The 17,179-nt window shown below is 36.0% G+C and overlaps 3 protein-coding genes across 3 annotated transcripts; all 3 read right to left on the reverse strand.

The window, feature by feature from the left end:
- Positions 1–809: 809 nt before the first annotated feature.
- LOC149713630 (uncharacterized) lies at positions 810–2,156 on the reverse strand. Its single transcript, XM_089844089.1, has 4 exons — positions 2,143–2,156; positions 2,025–2,089; positions 1,512–1,632; positions 810–1,137 (listed from the first exon to the last, which is right to left on the reverse strand). Exons 1-4 carry the CDS (start codon positions 2,154–2,156, stop codon positions 810–812), a joined length of 528 nt encoding a protein of 175 aa, XP_089700215.1.
- On the reverse strand, positions 2,149–3,762 carry LOC149713631 (uncharacterized). The gene is made up of 4 exons (XM_089844090.1): positions 3,653–3,762; positions 2,637–2,977; positions 2,412–2,517; positions 2,149–2,345 (listed from the first exon to the last, which is right to left on the reverse strand). Exons 1-4 carry the CDS (start codon positions 3,760–3,762, stop codon positions 2,219–2,221), a joined length of 684 nt encoding a protein of 227 aa, XP_089700216.1. The 3' UTR covers positions 2,149–2,218.
- A 7,578-nt stretch (positions 3,763–11,340) lies between these two features.
- On the reverse strand, positions 11,341–12,003 carry LOC149713632 (uncharacterized). Its single transcript, XM_089844091.1, has one exon. The coding sequence runs from the start codon at positions 12,001–12,003 to the stop codon at positions 11,341–11,343; it is 663 nt and encodes a 220-aa protein (XP_089700217.1).
- Between the last annotated feature and the right edge of the window lie 5,176 nt (positions 12,004–17,179).

Genomic DNA, 17,179 nt, shown 5'->3' on the forward strand with positions numbered 1-17,179 from the left:
TGTTCAGGTACATTCTTTCTTTCCAGTGTTTGAGACACTCTTGTAGTTATTTAACAAATTTTACTTATTTCATTAATAGTTTACGAGGCCAAAGACAAGTGGCAAAAGTTGCGAACATACTACAACAAAGAGCATACCAAGGCCAAATGTAAAAAAAGTGGAATGGGAACTGGTCAAATATACACCCCTAAATGGGAATATTATACATCTATGACGTTTCTTAGTTCAAGTTTGGAACCAGCACCGTCTACGTCAACTCTTGATTTTATGGCAGATGGAAAGGTACATATCATTTATTTGAATAAAAGCATTATTTTGAACATTAATTATGATGAACGGTTTAAACTTAATTAGGTGTATAGTATACATGAGGCAGAAGAAACTTTTGTACATGAAATAGTGGAAGAATCAGAAGATGAGGCTGTAGTGCCTATGAATACACCGCCTCCAAAGAAGAAAAAAATTGATCATTCAAGACCCAGAAAGTCAGAATCGTCTTCAACACAAAAGAAGAATGAACTGATCGAAAATTGCATAAATTTGCTAAAAACTCCTGCTCCACAAAATGATAAACCTCAAAACCCTGATGAATTGTTTGGGATACATCTAGCCCATACCATGGCGCCACTTTCACCAAAAAGTAAAGATTTTGTTAAGATAAAAATTATGGAGGTAGTTTTCCAACATCTTTATAAAGATTCGACCAAGGATTAAATAAAATGACAAAGTACAAGGTTACGTTGTATTCAGTTTTATTCAAATATATTAATATATTATTTTAAAAATATTCCTTAAATAAAGTTTGTGTTTTAAAATGTAGCAACGTTTTCTTGTCCTTCCACAGCCCCTACTGTCAGGAAATATTTTTTCAAATTTTCCCTCGTTTCTTGTGCTTCTTTTGTGCTATTGACCCCAAACTTGGATAAGGGCTGTAGGCTTCTAGTCGAAACAATTTCATAAGTATTGTTTGGTGCATAATCATGAACTGTGGCTCTTAGGAAATTGTGCATGGTACATGCCGCAAGAACTATCGTCACAACGTTGTCCGGTAGAGCTTGAATTGGCTTTAAAAATATTCTAAATCGATTACTTAGGATGCCAAAAAAATTTTCCGACACACGTCTAGCACGAGAGTGGCTGTAAATAAAATTATAAATTATTGCATTAATCCTTACAGTGATAAATTTAGTATGGGCGATGCTTCAGCTATAACAAAGAACATGATCCAATATATCGAGATGAATAATCGTCTCAGTATTTTTTTGGCATGTTTTTAGACATTCAAGCGAATATCAAATAGTGATTTTATTATTCGCGGTTTACAATTCGATAAATAATTCGACTACTTAATCGTTATTGCTTATGATAAATATTCTAGATGAAGTTGAAGTTACCAATTTTCAGGGTTTTTTTGGCAAAAAATTCAAAGTTATATTTAAACCGAGAACTGCTCATATTTAATTTTAATAGCCGAAATAGCTTCATACTCATGAGTATATGAAAATAGTTACCGTTTATTGTGAATCGAGTTATCCCGTGTTATTTCACGTAATGGATATGGACGCAGAAGGTGTGCCTTCATGGGAAAACCCTCATCAGCCACTATTACGTAATTTGTTGGTTTGATTTGCCCTATTTGAAAGAAGTGCCGTATTATTCTTAATTGTTTAAAGGGACCTTAAAATGTGTTTGTAGGGCCCAGGTTTAATTGTTATCTGCCTTAAGTTAAAACATATCTTTGGTTGTTTCATAAGTAACAAGACACTACAAAGTTAACACTTAATCGATAGTCTCTGTGCCATGAATCAGAGCAACCTAATTTGCGCATGACTTTTGCGCATGAACTCGAACAAGTAATTAAAAATTAGACTATACTCGGTGAGTCCAGTTTTCTATTACTCAAACTTGGACTCGAGCCCCTAAAATCATGACTCGAACAGCCCTGCTTCAAAACATATTTGATACCTGGCAATGCCTTGGCTTTAGGGAGATTAAGCTTATTTTGGTCAAGCATAGTGCCCAACTTGGACTTTGTAAACACTGCCGTGTCATGAGCTCGCCCATTAGTTCCAACATCAAGATAAATAGCCTAAAAATTTCAAAAATTACTTTACATATTTCAAGATAACATGAAAACATTACTTTGAGATCAGCATCGACGAGAGCCAATAAAACTAGACTGAAATCGCCTTTATAATTGTAATAAAATGACCCTGAATTAGGGGGTGGATAAATAGAAATGTGTTTTCCATCCAATGCATAAGCATCTAGGATGTTGCCACTTATCTTCAAAGCCTTTGGCAATATTTAGCCAATCCGCGGATGTTGTAGGTGTTTTGATATAACTATATAGAGGGAAGAGAAATCTCAAGTTATAGAAAAATACTTTAAATTCAGACTTGTTCACATACTCATCTCGCAGAGATTGAAATAAGGCCTTGCATGTCTCATAAATAATACCGTGAATAGTACTTATCCCCAGCCTAAACTGAAAATGAAGTGACGTGAAGCTCTCACCTGTAAAATTTTTATTATAATCACCTTAAAATCAAGATATAACGCAATGAATTGAACCTCACTTTGTTACAAATACATTATGCAAGTGCTTTAAATTTAAAACTAATTTTAATGCTTACCTGAAGCCAAAAATCGTAGGGTTACGTTCAACCTTTCTTCAGCACTTATCGCTTCTCTCATAACAGTATCGTTTTTCTCAATAAAGGTTTTAACTTTCCCGAGCAAGAAAACAAACGCGTCTTCATTCATTCGCAAAAATTTTCTATAACTATTTTTATCCTCAAGTCTCAATTCCTTAATTAAATTCTCCGAAGCGCCTTGCTTCTTTCGACGGGCCAACCAAGGCTTAACCCAAAATTCTCTCTTTTTTCGTTCAGAACCTTCTTCGTCATCGTCAAGTAATGTTATTAGAATTAAGGCACCAGCAGCTTTTCTTTTAAATGCCATGGTTTTAGATATCCTGATGAATTAATTTTATATAAACAAATTTCACAAATAATAACTCATTAACAGGTAAATCTAGGTATATCGGTCGCCGGTCGGTTTTGTTTGTTTACCTTTTAGGGTCATGTGACCAGTGCTTTGATTTTATTGGCTCTTAAAAAAATGGATTTAAAAAGTTGGCGGTAAAAGTTTAGTTGTGTGAAAAGGAAGAATTTACTCAGCTTTTCGTTTCCAAAAATTGGGCAAGTTGATACAACTTTTTGACCCATCGAGCTGAGTCAAAAAGTTGGCTCGTCTGAAAAGGCCTTAAAATGCGGTGCGCCATCTTGCATGAACCACATTATTTGTCGCAGTCGTAACGGTACGTCTTCTAAAATCTCCGGTAAAAGGTCAAGTACGCCTCACCATTTAGCCTCGGTTGCAAAAAGTAAGGCCCAATTAAATGATCTCCTACAATTCCGCACCAGACGTTCAAACTAAACTGAACTTGATGTTTCATGACAGTGGTCGCGTGCGGGTTTTGTTGCTTCCTCTCGTGATAGTTATGTAAATTAAGAATCCCGTCACGCGAGAAATTGGCCTCGTTGGAAACTAGCAAAGTACGCGGAAAGTCTAAGTCATTTACCCGTGCCACAAACCACTGGCAGAAATTGACCCGTCTCGGCTTATCAGCTTCGTTTAAAGCTTGTACCTTTTGCTAATGGTATGGTTGGAACTGATTTCCTCGAAGGATTTTCCTGACGAGTACATGGTTAACGCACAATTGCCGCCCGACGTTCCTGGTACTGGTTGTTGGATCATCTTCGAAAATTGTCAAAACGGTGTCCTCTACATCCTCGGGAACAACCGCCGCACGAGGTTCAGGTCCCGACGGTTGAAGTTTCCCGGTTTCTCTCAAGCGTCTGTCGACTGCCGTAAATGTTTGTCGATTGGGAACTTGTCGATGAGGAAAGTGCTCCGGGTACAAGCGCCGAGCTTCCACCGCATTTCCCCGAGCCAGTCCATACATAAGATGGATATCTGAGTACTCTGCATTGGTGAAGTAGACCATGATTAGTTCCAGATAAGCTTCCAAATGTGCACGTACGCCAGGAAGCACGTTAAGGTACACACATTTAAGCCGTCTGTAAAAATCCTACAACTTCTGACGTTGAAAACAACCCTAATGTTTAGACCAACACAGCATAATTGGTTTTTAAAAGAGGTGGATAGGTCGAGGCGGAACTTTTGCGTGGCCAGCAAGATCTCCCTATCTCAACCCATGCGATTTTTTTCATTGAGACCATCTCAAGGACTTGGTATACCGAAGTGAAGTTCGCGATGTCGAAGACTTACGACAAAGGATTATTGATGGGTGTGATAGCATCCGTAACACGCCAGGAATCTTCGAACGTTTTCGTGAATCTTTCAAACGACGCGCGCAAGTTTGCTTAAACGTTGATAATGCCCATTTTGAACAATTTTTGTAGAACAATGTAATTGGGTTTCATTCGAATTATTGTAAAAGTAATGGGGTTCGATTCGAATTATTGTAAAAGTAATGGGGTTCGATTCGAATTATTGTAAAAGTAATGGGGTTCGATTCGAATTATTGGAAAAGTAATGGGATTCGATTGGAATTATTGCAAAAGTAATGGGGTTCGATTCGAATTATTGTAAATGTAATGGGTTCGATTAAAATTATTGTAAAATTAATGGAATCGATTCGATTTATTGTAAAATTTAAGGAGTTCATTCGATTTATTGTAAAATTTAAGGAGTTCATTCGAATTATTGTAAAATTTAAGGGGTTCATTCGAATTATTGTAAAAGTAATGTCTCTAATTGAAACAAAGAATAAAAGACTGGTCAGTTACCAGTACATCTGAACAAACAAGTAACCGATATCCAAGCTACTTTCCTTACCTTTAATTACAATCATTAATAAAAACCAAGGGATTAACGCTTTTGGCCGTTTAACACGTTCACGGTCTTCCACTAGGTTTGAACTTATTTCGATCATTGCCTTATGCTTAATAATCGAAAACAATTGGGTCAAAACCACAATACTAGTGCTATAATTCTGCAAAATCTCCTTCTTTTTCGGCCTACTTTTGAGAGCCCATAACGTCGCAACGGAGCGCTTTACTCCAAAACGTCATAGAACCTTTCGGACTCCTTTTGACCCAAGGAACATGCCTGTTAATTTGTGCCAGACTTTCCAGAAACACCCTGTATATGTTGTTCTTGTGGCGCAATACTTTGTAACAAATCAGACGTTCATTAAAGGGAAGGTGAAATGGAAATAAAGTGATTTTTATTGATTCTTCTACTAATTATAAGACCAATCTGTATAGTGAAACATCCAGGAAATAACACCGAATTATTTTAAAACTACACGAGAGCCCCTCAAATAGACAAATTTGACTATTCCATAAACAAAACGGTATGTTCCTTTTCAACTGAATTCCCAAATGGACCGAAATCCCATTCGTCCGAATATGGCCGTAAAAACTACATCAATATAACTTGAAACACTAGAGCCGTTAGAGATTCGGTGGTGTTGTGGATACGGTGTAGGACTGCCATGGATTTTTAGTTCGAATGCCCGAAAGGTATGTTAATAATATTAAAAACAAATGTTTCGTGATACTTATTGAAACGCTCACTTTTATTCCTTTCAAGGCAGAAGATATGTAGAAAAAATAAGCAAATTTTGCATAAAATGAAGTATAGTCTTAATGGTAGTTCCAACAATGTCCTTAAGTTTTAAAGTTAAAATAAAATATTAATATTTTGGTTTCGGGTAGGTTAGGTTAGTTGAGGCGAGGTTGGGTTGGGTTTTGTTAGGTTTGGTTTAGTTAGGTTAGGTTCACCGTAGATAAAACGTAGTTAAAATAAGTGCAATAATACATTTTCAACTCATATTTATTTCAAGGAAAATAAGCAGTGATAAGGTTAAAAATATTTTTAATGCAAAACCACACACTAGGTCTTCTTCCAGTTGAATGGAATTTCGGTCCAATGTGAATGTATTATAATGAAAATCGCACCTTTTGGCTACGTTCGGTCGAATGGGATACCACAAAAAACTCTTCTGTAGAATGGGACCAAAGCTATAAAACAACTTTAGAGTAGAAAGCTTCCATACTAGGAACATTCGCTACTCGATTGAGCGTCGCTAAATGGATCTTGGGGTTGCTATAGACTCCCGCGTTTACTGCAAATGTGAGGCTTAATAACAAAGCCGACCGAAATCAAAGGATGGGCAAAGGCGAACTTCACAACTGACGTTCAAAGCTACCGATGGAAAAGCCTAAAAAATTTGATGTAAAATAAATGAAAGCCGGTAACAATGTTCGCAACTGAAAACAGATAAAATAAGCCCTAACGGTAAAAACTTGAAGATGGCTTCTCTGCGATGCTGGCCTGCTACTCTTATCGTTTATTTTCTATGGCAAAAACATTAAATTCGGGCAACGATTCGTAGTACAAAACCGAAAAGAATAAGAAAATAAACAACAATGCAGTTGCTAGCTCGAACATTTTTATAAATATTATTACCTAGGGCGTGATAAATGCAGTTAGGGAGTGATTGGCATATTAGGGAAGTTTGTGTTTTAAGATTTTTATTATGATGGAAAGAAAACATGCATGTTTAAAGAATTTTCGGAAGACTTTTAATATCTTTACTGATAATTTGTTAAAAGTTGAAAAGTATTAATAAAATTTGGACGAAAATTTTCAAATAACAAGACTTCCTTCGAGTCTCAAATTGAAGAAAGTTCGTTTTCTTTATTGAACTATTTCTTACAAACAAGACTGTCACTTTCAGTTTCAATTGTTGCTTAATATTTTATTGGACCTTTCCTAGCCCTTAAATACATTCTTAATCTTTTATTAAAACGCTAAATCGGGTCCAAGTCGGGCGAGAGAGTGGGCCAGTCCAAAACGTAAATTCTTTCGTTCTCCAGAATTCTTGCAACGAGTCGGAACGCATGGGCTGGGCAATCGTTGTGCTGAACCTGAAACCATTCACTAAAACAATGATTTAAGTTAGTCATGGATAATGATTAGCTTATTAATATTACTACCGGTCACGTTGCGGGCTGGTTAATCACATGGAGAAAGGACTAACTGCGAACAGGGCGGATCTATTGAATATTACAATGCTTTACCTCCTAGTTTCATTAGAGTTTATGTCTGTCTTTTAGGCGAAGATTAAGAATGTGTTTAAGGTCTAGGGGAGGTCCAATAAAATATTAAGCAACAATTGAAACTGAAAGCGACAGTCTTGTTTGTAAGAAATAGTTCAATAAAGAAAACGAACTTTCTTCGATTTCAAACTCGAAGGAAGTCCTGTTATTTCGAAAATGTTCGTCCAAATTTTATTAAGACTTGGACATATTTAACTAATTATCAATAAAGATATTAAAAATTTTCAAAAAATTCATTAAACAGGCATATTTTCTTTATTTCATAATAAGTCTTAAAACGCAAAATTCCCCAATATCCCAATCACTCCCTAACTGCATTAATCACGCCCTAGGTAATAATATTTATAAAATGAGCTAGCAACTGCTTGTTTTTTTTTTGATTTTTTTTGCTTAGCCTCGATGGCCCGAAGTTAGTGTTTTTGCCGTAGAAAATAAACGAAAGGAGTAGTAGGCCAGCAGCGCAGACAGACCAACTTCAAGTTTTGACAGTTCGGGCTTGTTTTAGCAGTAAGCTGTTATTGGGGGCATTTCTCTAACTTTTAAACGAGTTATAGCAAGTAATAACTATCGTCTAAAGGGTTGATGTCAACCTCGTGTCTTCTATGAGAGTGCTATGTCTAACTAGGTGATTAGTCTTAGGTGACATCAAACCTTGAACGAAAAGTGGCGGATGTCTCGCGAATTCCCCTCGTGCTAATAAAAAACAAGGTGGGGAAATTGAAATTTTACCGTTTTTAATTTTCACGCGAGTGATAAATTATCAAATTCTTAAATTGGTCTATAATTTATCGCTCGCTTTATAACTAAATTCCCTCCACAACTTGAGATATCGGTCTCTAAGCCCTTTCCATTTCGAAGTCAGTTGGTTTCTAATGATATGAATATTAATAATGTTATACACAAAACGTAATACGAAACTTACATGTCCATTGTAGCATAGTTGCGATGGAACTCATCCTATTATCTTTCATTACATCATCTTTAAAGCTAAAGTGCTGCTTTTCCCAAAGATATGGGTATTTTCTAATTTCTTCTATTAAAACATCAGAATCGAGTTTAGTCATTTTGAAATTATGTCAAAAAGATGAACTGATTAAAAGCCACGAAGGAATTTGATGAACGATAATAATAAGTTCAAAATGGCAACTCGATTTAACAAAGCAGACCACGCGGACCCACAAAACCTCGTCACTCGTATACCGCCTATTATTGGTTTCTGCCTACAGTGGAAAAAAAGCGCGCCTACAGACAAATCCGCAACAATAGAAATAGGATCCGCCAAAGTAAAGGATACAGTTTTATCCTTTTCCGAAAAATATGCGAAAATCGCTGCAAATTCGTCCATTGAAAACCTGGTGTAAAGTTTCAAAACTATTTACAAATTGATCTCTAAAAACAAAATCTAATATTTTCAAATAGGAACATAAGTTGTATATGCGGATGCGAGTTTTCTTCCAATGTCTATAAATTCGTTGTAAGTACTTTAAATAATATGGGTTTTTCAACTAGAGGATTCGTTTCCCCCAAAATTCAGCTTAAAAAGATGACCCCGTTCAGGCACATGTTACGCACTTCATGTGTAAAGCCTAATCGGCTTCTGCTATAACACCAGCCTTGATCATATAACCCTTAGTGTACACTAAGTTTAAGAATATTTTTTTAGGAAAAGTCTGAATTGGCAAATACTTTAATCCCTAATAAAACTGAGGAATGCAGAAATTTAGAACTGAAGGAGTACTCCAATCTCTCGGATAACGTAAGTGCAAAGCAAGTAATAACAAGTTGGGAAACCAAAATGAACCTCTCCGAGCCGAGACGAATTTACTTTCTAAACACAGGTCCACCAGCCAATGAGATAAACCGGAAGTACCTAGTTCAAATTGGCGAAATATTGCCAAGGTGTTTAGCAAAGGCTTACGCGTTTAACAATTTCCTTTGTATCCTCAATAATTCTAATGAGGACCTAAAATGTATCAGTGAAGGGTGTATTTAACTTTCGGCTCACTCTGAACCGTTAAGACCTCCTATAAGATGAGGTGAAACAAGGTCATTTCTAGTATAAATCTAGGGTAATTATTTCACAGACCCCATCGTTTCAAGACTTGTGGATAGATGAAGAATTAACATCCATATTATCTATTGAATATAAAAAATGCGTTTACACTATATATAAATGTAGTAAAGCTGAATTAAAAAGAAAACACCAAATTTGAAATGTTAATATCAAAAGATGTTCTTGGAATATAAAGATGAAACAGAGCTTTATAGCTACACAACTACTTAAAGAATCGTAATGCCGAAAAATATTTAAAATATTTCCATTTAATATTCTGCAAAAAGGAAATGTTATCGTTTTGTAAGAGATCTTATCATCCTACTCGCTTTATATTAACTTTGATGTGCGTGTAGTGTTTCGATTCGGATGCAATCTTCATTACTCGTTCTATATAAACTCTCACTTGTGTCATTACATAGAAATAAGTTTATCTTAAATAATTAATTAAATATTAATGATATTAATTATTTTAATCGCCAGTAAATAACTTTAAAAATAGTTAAATCGTTTTAAATAAAGTTGTTCCTATTATCTTTCGAAACTTTGCTAATATTGACGTTTAAAGTGAAGGGTACCCCTCTTGCCCGCTTTCTTCAAATTTTGGGGTATATATACGATTCGTTTCCATTATAATAATAGATAAAAACGCATTCGCGTGAACTGATGGTGGAAGCCCTGCCATTGGGAGGCTAGACGTTTCTCGTAACCCTAGCCGATCGCCGCGTATATCTTGAAACCAATAATAGATAAAATCGCATTCGCGTGAACCGATGGTGGAAGCCCTGCCATTGGGAGGCTAGACGTTTCTCGTAACCCTAGCCGATCGCCGCGTATATCTTGAAACCAAACGATGACGAAGGCAAAGAAGCCAGAATGGACTGACTGGCGTCCATGTGGAATGGACAAAGACCTGAAGATGGTGGTGCATAGAAGCTGGTGTCAATGTGGAATTGACGAAGAACAGAAGATGGTAGTGCATAGAAGCTGGTGTCAATGTGGAATTGACGAAGAACAGAAGATGGTGGTGCATAGAAGCTGGTGTCAATGTGGAATTGACGAAGAACAGAAGATGGTGGTGCATAGAAGCTGGTGTCAAGGTGAAATTGACGAAGAACAGAAGATGGTTGTGCTTGGAAGCTAGCAAGTACAGACTAGTGTCCATGTGGGATGGACAAAGACTAGCAGATTGTGGTCCTTAGAAGCCAGTTAGTAAAGACTGGTGTTGGTAGATGAATGGCCAAATTTCCGTGAACCGTGAACGCGTTCCGGAAATCGGGTATTTGTTTGCTCCGATTTGTAAACTGCGAACGCGGTCACGTGGGGTCTGACAGACAGACACACAGACAGACAGACAGACACGGCCGGTGTAATACCTCTCCGTGACATACGTCACTCGGAGAGGTAAAAAGTAACAAAGTAATAGTTCCACTTTTTACCAAATGCTTTATTAACAAGAGCATAAGTTATACAGTACAATAACGACTTTTGATTCGCAGTCCTTAAAAACTGCATTAATATGTAATCTTTGTTGACACTTTTTCAAACCCACAAAGGGCCAGAAATAAGAAATTATTATGTAATGTAATTTGAAATTAAAATTAATCGATAAGAGAAATTTAGTGTTAATTGCTTAGTTCAAACATTTGTTATGGTTCGAAAGTTTACAAAAAACGGGTATGACTGCGGCATTTCGGAACAAACAGCTAAAATCAAGAAAGGTTATGACTCGAATTGAAGTTTTAAATTCATACAGTGTGTAAAAACAGAGAGATAAGGACACTTTTTCTCAGGGATGTCCGAAGGGACTAGGTTTTTGGGGAGAGCCCACTTAAATTTGCCAACTAGTAACCAAGGCAAGGAATATAAGGAACAGCATGGCCATCTAATTTTGAAACATTTTATTATGCTCCGTTAAACAACCCTGACATGTAACTGGCAAAGTCGTATGATTGAAAAGCCAAATTTGATGTGTCAATTTCGTTACTCTGAAGACTTTTTATAATGTCTTTTGCTGTTCCCAGTCCTGTTTTGTCCTTAGTTTCAAAAACTTCTAACAGTCGCTCTCTAGGAATTCCGAGGTGATTTGTACTCCTAACGACGACAGACAGAACATCTTTATGAGACTTATCAGGCGTGGAATCGGCCATAACGGTAAAAAAATGGGCAATCTTTTATTTCTTGTACTATTTTAATCTGTATTGCTGCTCCAACCAACTGTATAAACTCGTTCTGCGATTTTGGGCTTAGGTAGGTCACATGATAAGACCGCATAGTTGTATCGGATAACCATCGCTTCAATATAGGTTTGTGTCTCGATATTAACTGAACAAACTGATTGTAGTTGCTATTTTCATCTAAATCAGATCCTCTAAATGCCAGCCCCTGCCTTCCTAAAGTTCTTGCGACATCAGCCAATATTTTGACTATTTCTGTGTTGTGAGCTAAAACCCTCTGTTCTTCAATTAGAGCAACACGTTTACTTTTGTCCAATAGTACATCTACGTGACCTTCTTTCAAATTGTAGTGGCAGTAATCGGACACAGCTTTTTTGTGAGAAGATGAAGAAAAATGCAGTTGAAGTTTTCCAAATTTTTCCTTGCCGCTGCTTTTCATTTTTCCACAATTTTTAACACCTTCTTGAACCCAGGCCATTTCGGATTTTTCTTTACCACTTCCGCAAACAGATGGAAATAGATAGCACACAAAACAAAATACTGCATTTTTAACTGTACTGCACTGTAAAAACTCAAATTTTTTTATACCACTGGGCATTAAATCTATTTTTTCCATCGCTTAGAAATGTAGCTAACTTAGGCTGGTGTGGGCCTAAAGAAATTAGATAGGTATCTCCTTTGATTATCCGTCAATGAAGTTCTGTTGTCCCATTTTCCTGGGTCATGATGTACTAGTATATCTAACTCTGATTTTGATTCTGAAGTGTCTTTAAAATGGCTAACGTTCTTCGACTCGAAACTCACTAACAAACTTTCGCATCTATGATTAAGTGATCCTAAGTCATCTTTAATTGAATGGATAAAGTCTATTATCTGTATAACAGACAATTTCTCGTTGACACAAGTGGTCTCTGTTAGATAACGCAATATTGTTTTACCATGGGACACTTTTTCAATGAGATGAGAAAAATTACCAACACAGACAGTCCATTTTAATGAAATATTTAGTGAATCTTCCGTGTTTTTACTTTCAATTTCTTCAGTTTCCAAGTCACTAATTGGAATAGCTGCAATTGCACAGGGTTTTGAAGATGTACCTTCACCTAAATCTTTCTTTAAAATAGTGGATTCAGACTCAGTTGATAATTCTAGTTCTTTGTAAACGGTTCTAAGAATTTCCAAATCGGCACTAAGTCTAATATCTGGTAAAGGACTGGTACTTGTGCTTTGTTTCCAATTTCAGACTGACATATAGATGACATACTTGAAGATGGCTCTGTCTTTTCTAACCCTAAACCCTTGAAGCCCTTGGTTCTCATGAATGTTCGTGACTCTGAGGTATATCAATATCAGTAGCTTCATTTTTTTACGTCGTTTTGCAGCGTCAAATAGATTTGAAGGTGCTCCAACCGTTTTAACTGTAACGATCTTACCAATATGAGAAGCTGCATCGAGAGGTTTCCTATAGTCATTGTTAAAAACTGCTTTGCAACTCAAACATTCTACTTTAAAACGATAACTACTCCTCGAACTCATTATAATTTAGTATGTCGCGGGTAACTTTGAGATAAGTATTAAGTAAAGAAACTGTAACATTACTGAAACAAACAAGAAATAAAGAGCTAAAGCAATAACAAAATACAATGCCGATATGAGTTAAGAGATTCACGAAAGCGACGGTGCTTCTCACTCAGAAATATGGAAAAAAAACCTATGCCTCCGCTTTCCCCCGCAGTGTATCTCAGCTCAGCAAGGAATATTCCTTATTCCATATTCCTTGAGCTCAGTATTCTTTCCCCGGGAAAAAGGGCCGAAAGCCCGAAACCGTCGAAACGCGCCTACACTCGCATGATCATAAAGTAGAAAAGCCAGAGAGAATTTAGAGCAACAAAAATTCGGTTTGGGATAAATTCAGAAATCTTATTAAAACAGTTTCCCTACAAATTAAAACTACAAGAGCTCAACAGACAAGAACATAAAATTTTCGTTTTGCCAACTGAGCGTCAATTTGCCAACTCTAACACTTTTTTAAAGGGGGAGCCTCCCCCCATACCCCCCCAAGGGATCCCCCCCTGCCTATTCCGAATGTATGCAAAGTGTCAGAAATACGACACTGCTTTTAAAGCCACGAAACAGAATGAGGGATCTCATTTTAGTAAAGCGACATTTTACTCGAAATTAGCGTTCTCATCTGTTCCACCCTGAATAATTAAAATTCTGCAAGCTCATATTGTATGAGTTCGCCTTAACTATTTGACATGGATAAGTTTTTACGAGAACAGATTCTATACAATTTCATGCATGAATATCTCAGCTCCCTTTACCTCGAAACGTCGCATTTATACCCGTTTTCGTTGTAAAATTTCGAATCATAACAAATATTTGAACTATGTAATTAAAACTAAATTTGTCATTTCGATTAAAGTTATTTTCGAATTGCAAAACATATAATATTTTCAAATTTCTGGCCCTTTATTAGTTTCAAACTATATCATTTTTCGCCAAGGATTGTGTATAAATGCAGTTTTTAAGGACTGTGAAGCAAAACTCGTTTTTGTATAATATCTGTCGCATTTTGGGGGGAAACGTTACTTAGGAAATTGTCGAACTAATCGTCCAATTTCTAAATATAATGGAATGAATTTTACCTAAATCTTAACTTTCTGTTAGGGAATGGTCGGAAAATACATTACCCTGTATAAAAGCACACTATGCAAGATATTTTCGTTGAAACCGCGTGAAAGTAGCCGATAAATTCAAGATAATTATAAATATTTCCTAGCTATTTCATTGTCATCATTTAACCATAGACTTAGCAAGACAAAAAGTAGGACTAAAATGTATTAAAAAATTTCGTGACCTCAATTTGAGAACCAAAATGGAGAAATTGAGCGCGAGATTTGAAAATTGCAGCGCGTGATGACGCGTGGTTTAAAAATAATTTATTTTGAAACCTACATAAAAAGGCCAACTTAACTTTTCACTACGAGAAGTGAAATACTATACCAATTCAGCCTTTACCACTGCTGTAAAGTTTGGTTGTGAAAAAAGTGTACCCCCTTGGTCACGAAATCTTGGGTCTAACTCACAAAAATTCTTTGACCTCACAATGTTAAGCTCCATAGAGATTAATATTAGGAGTTCGGATTAAGTATAAATAGAAAATCACTGACGGGATTTTCTAAATTTTATCTTAGATTCTGCATATCGATAAACGAGCTTTACCTGTTGGTAAAATTTTGGAAAGCGTTTTTATGAAACGTCGAACAAATCACGCGCCAATTTTCTTTGATTATGAGGAAGCTATCACTATTTCTAATCCAATCATAAAAGAAACTACAAGTTTACAGTTCCTAATGATCGACTGGAAAGTAAGAAAATTTTAGCGTTGCTGTGTATTTGGTTTGATCCGTCCATTCTAGGTAGGATATTTTTTCTTATAATAGTTTTACCGAATTTTCAATCTGAAATACAGAAAATTAAAAACAATCGTAAGTTTTAGAGATAACCCGCAGGTTATAAACCTAATTAAACCTTAACTTTCGGAGCAAATATTAGAGATGGGCCGATACCAGTTTAAACCGATACCGATATATCGGATTAGCCAAATATCGGTACCGATACCCATATATCCGTTTAGCCAAATATCGGTACCGATACCGATACCACTTTAAACCGATATCGGTATTGGCCCATCTCCAACAAATATCATTGATGTTGCAATGAATAATCATAAAATATGCGGTTTTGTAACGAAGTAATTTTAATAACCACGTATAGAAGATTGAGGTCAGGGGAGTTCGTTCAAAATGTTTACTTCTAATGACAATTATATCAAGAAGAGGAATTTAACTTTATGCCTTGTCTGTAGGGGTTTGTATTGCAAATCAGGTCAAAACTTAACACCTTCTCAACAAACTTAATTAAAATGAAAGACTGAAGCAACAGATATTAATAAAAAAAACTGTCTCAGTAGACAAAGACTAGAAAAAGTGAACGATAAGAGAAAAAAATGGAATGACCGAAGTCCCAGATATTAAATTTTTTAAGTATAATGACATGATTATAAACATCAATTATTTAAAAAAATACTTATCTTCGTTTTCTTTCACCAAAATTCCGTTTGCCCAAAATATTTTATCGAGAAATTTTGCAATATTGTCGAGAGAGCACGTGCGAGGACTTAGTATTAACAAAAGTACCATAAAGGGGTAATTATGGCATTAATTTTATGCCACTTTCTGATTTTGAAAACGAAGGATAAAATTTAATCTTTCATCATGATTTTCGGTTCTGCGTCTGCACTTACTATGCGACCATCGTTGCAATTTTTCCAACTTTTTCTATCGACGACCCAAAATGATTAATAAATCGGTCATTAAAATTTGAATAAAATACATTGAAAACCCTTTGATATAATATCGTGTATTTTGAGAACTATCAGTTTTAAAAGTTGCTGTTAAATTAATTTTGGTATGACGACCACTAGCTGTTTTACGAGGAACACACTGTAGACAGTGTATGGCAAACGTTGCTCACGAAAAACGTAAGTGAACACAGACTAATGGCGAGCTGTCTATGTTTTTCATTACTGGACTTGCTTCTCACTTGCTTTCCACTATCTCAAGACGTATTTAAAACAAATATATTATTTGAAATAACCCTCATATCCCTTTAAATAACCCTAAAGTATTATCCAAGGACTGCGATGACCGCTTGGGGTCCGTGTAAACGATGTTGCATGTGTTTGTTATATACATATTCCTTCACACGAACCCTTCCCAAAATATTGCAAAATTTCATAATAAAATATTTTGGGCAAATGGAATTTTGGTTAATTTAATATCTGGGACTTCGGTCATTCCATTTTTTTCTCTTATCGTTTACTTTTTTATCTTTGTCCACAAAGAGAGTTTTTTATTAATACATACATCGCCCTTGCTAATTCCCACCTGGTATTATCATTCGATATTGCTAACATAGACCAAAATTATTTTGCGATATTCCGTGTGGTTTCCAATGTGCTAAGGTTGTACAATGCCCAACAATGATCTAAGGTTATGCAGTGTGTCGCATACACTATAAAGTTACAAAGAGTGCCACATAAATTTGAGAAATGTCTGCCTCATTCAATACTTGCGGGATACAGTGACCATGGCACTTCAAGGTGCTATTTCTAGTTTGGCATACATTTTTTCTCCATTCCTAAATTGTAGAAAATATGTCTTTAGCCTACCTATTGTTTCTCAAACTTGTTGCGATTGAGAGCTTCAATAGTTTGAAGCGCTACACACTTTCTCTCTTGAAGTAGGCAGTTTTAAAGCTATATAATTGGCCTCGGCTATACGAGAAAGAATCGCAACATAGTATAGGAAACCCTGGTTGCAAAAGTCTTGTCTATTTACATGTATAGGTATACAATCTGGTTCTGATGTTGTAAGACTAGTGAAAGTCAGGACCGATATACACTCAATCCTCACAATGTTTTTAAAAATACAAAGTTTGAGTGTCCACTTCAAATATCACGGGTGTCCATTTAAAATATCGCGAGTGTCCACTTAAAATATCGCGAGTTTCCACTTAAAATATCGTGATTGTTCATTTAAAATATCACCATTGTCCATTTAAATTTTGTAAAGCGTCCAGTTCAGCATTTCCAGGCTACTGGTAAGCCAAGAGGCTGGACGGAGAAAGGCTAGCAGTTCAGTATTAATTAGTACCATCTTGTCTGAAGTAGAAGGCCTTTATTATCACAACATGGCACTGAAGTTAAAGCTGAGAGAAGGAAGTAA

This window comes from Phalangium opilio, unplaced genomic scaffold (genome assembly GCF_054372755.1).
Source record: "Phalangium opilio isolate 3A_F unplaced genomic scaffold, DU_Popi_V2 ptg000009l_1, whole genome shotgun sequence".
Lineage (NCBI taxonomy): Eukaryota > Metazoa > Arthropoda > Arachnida > Opiliones > Phalangiidae > Phalangium > Phalangium opilio.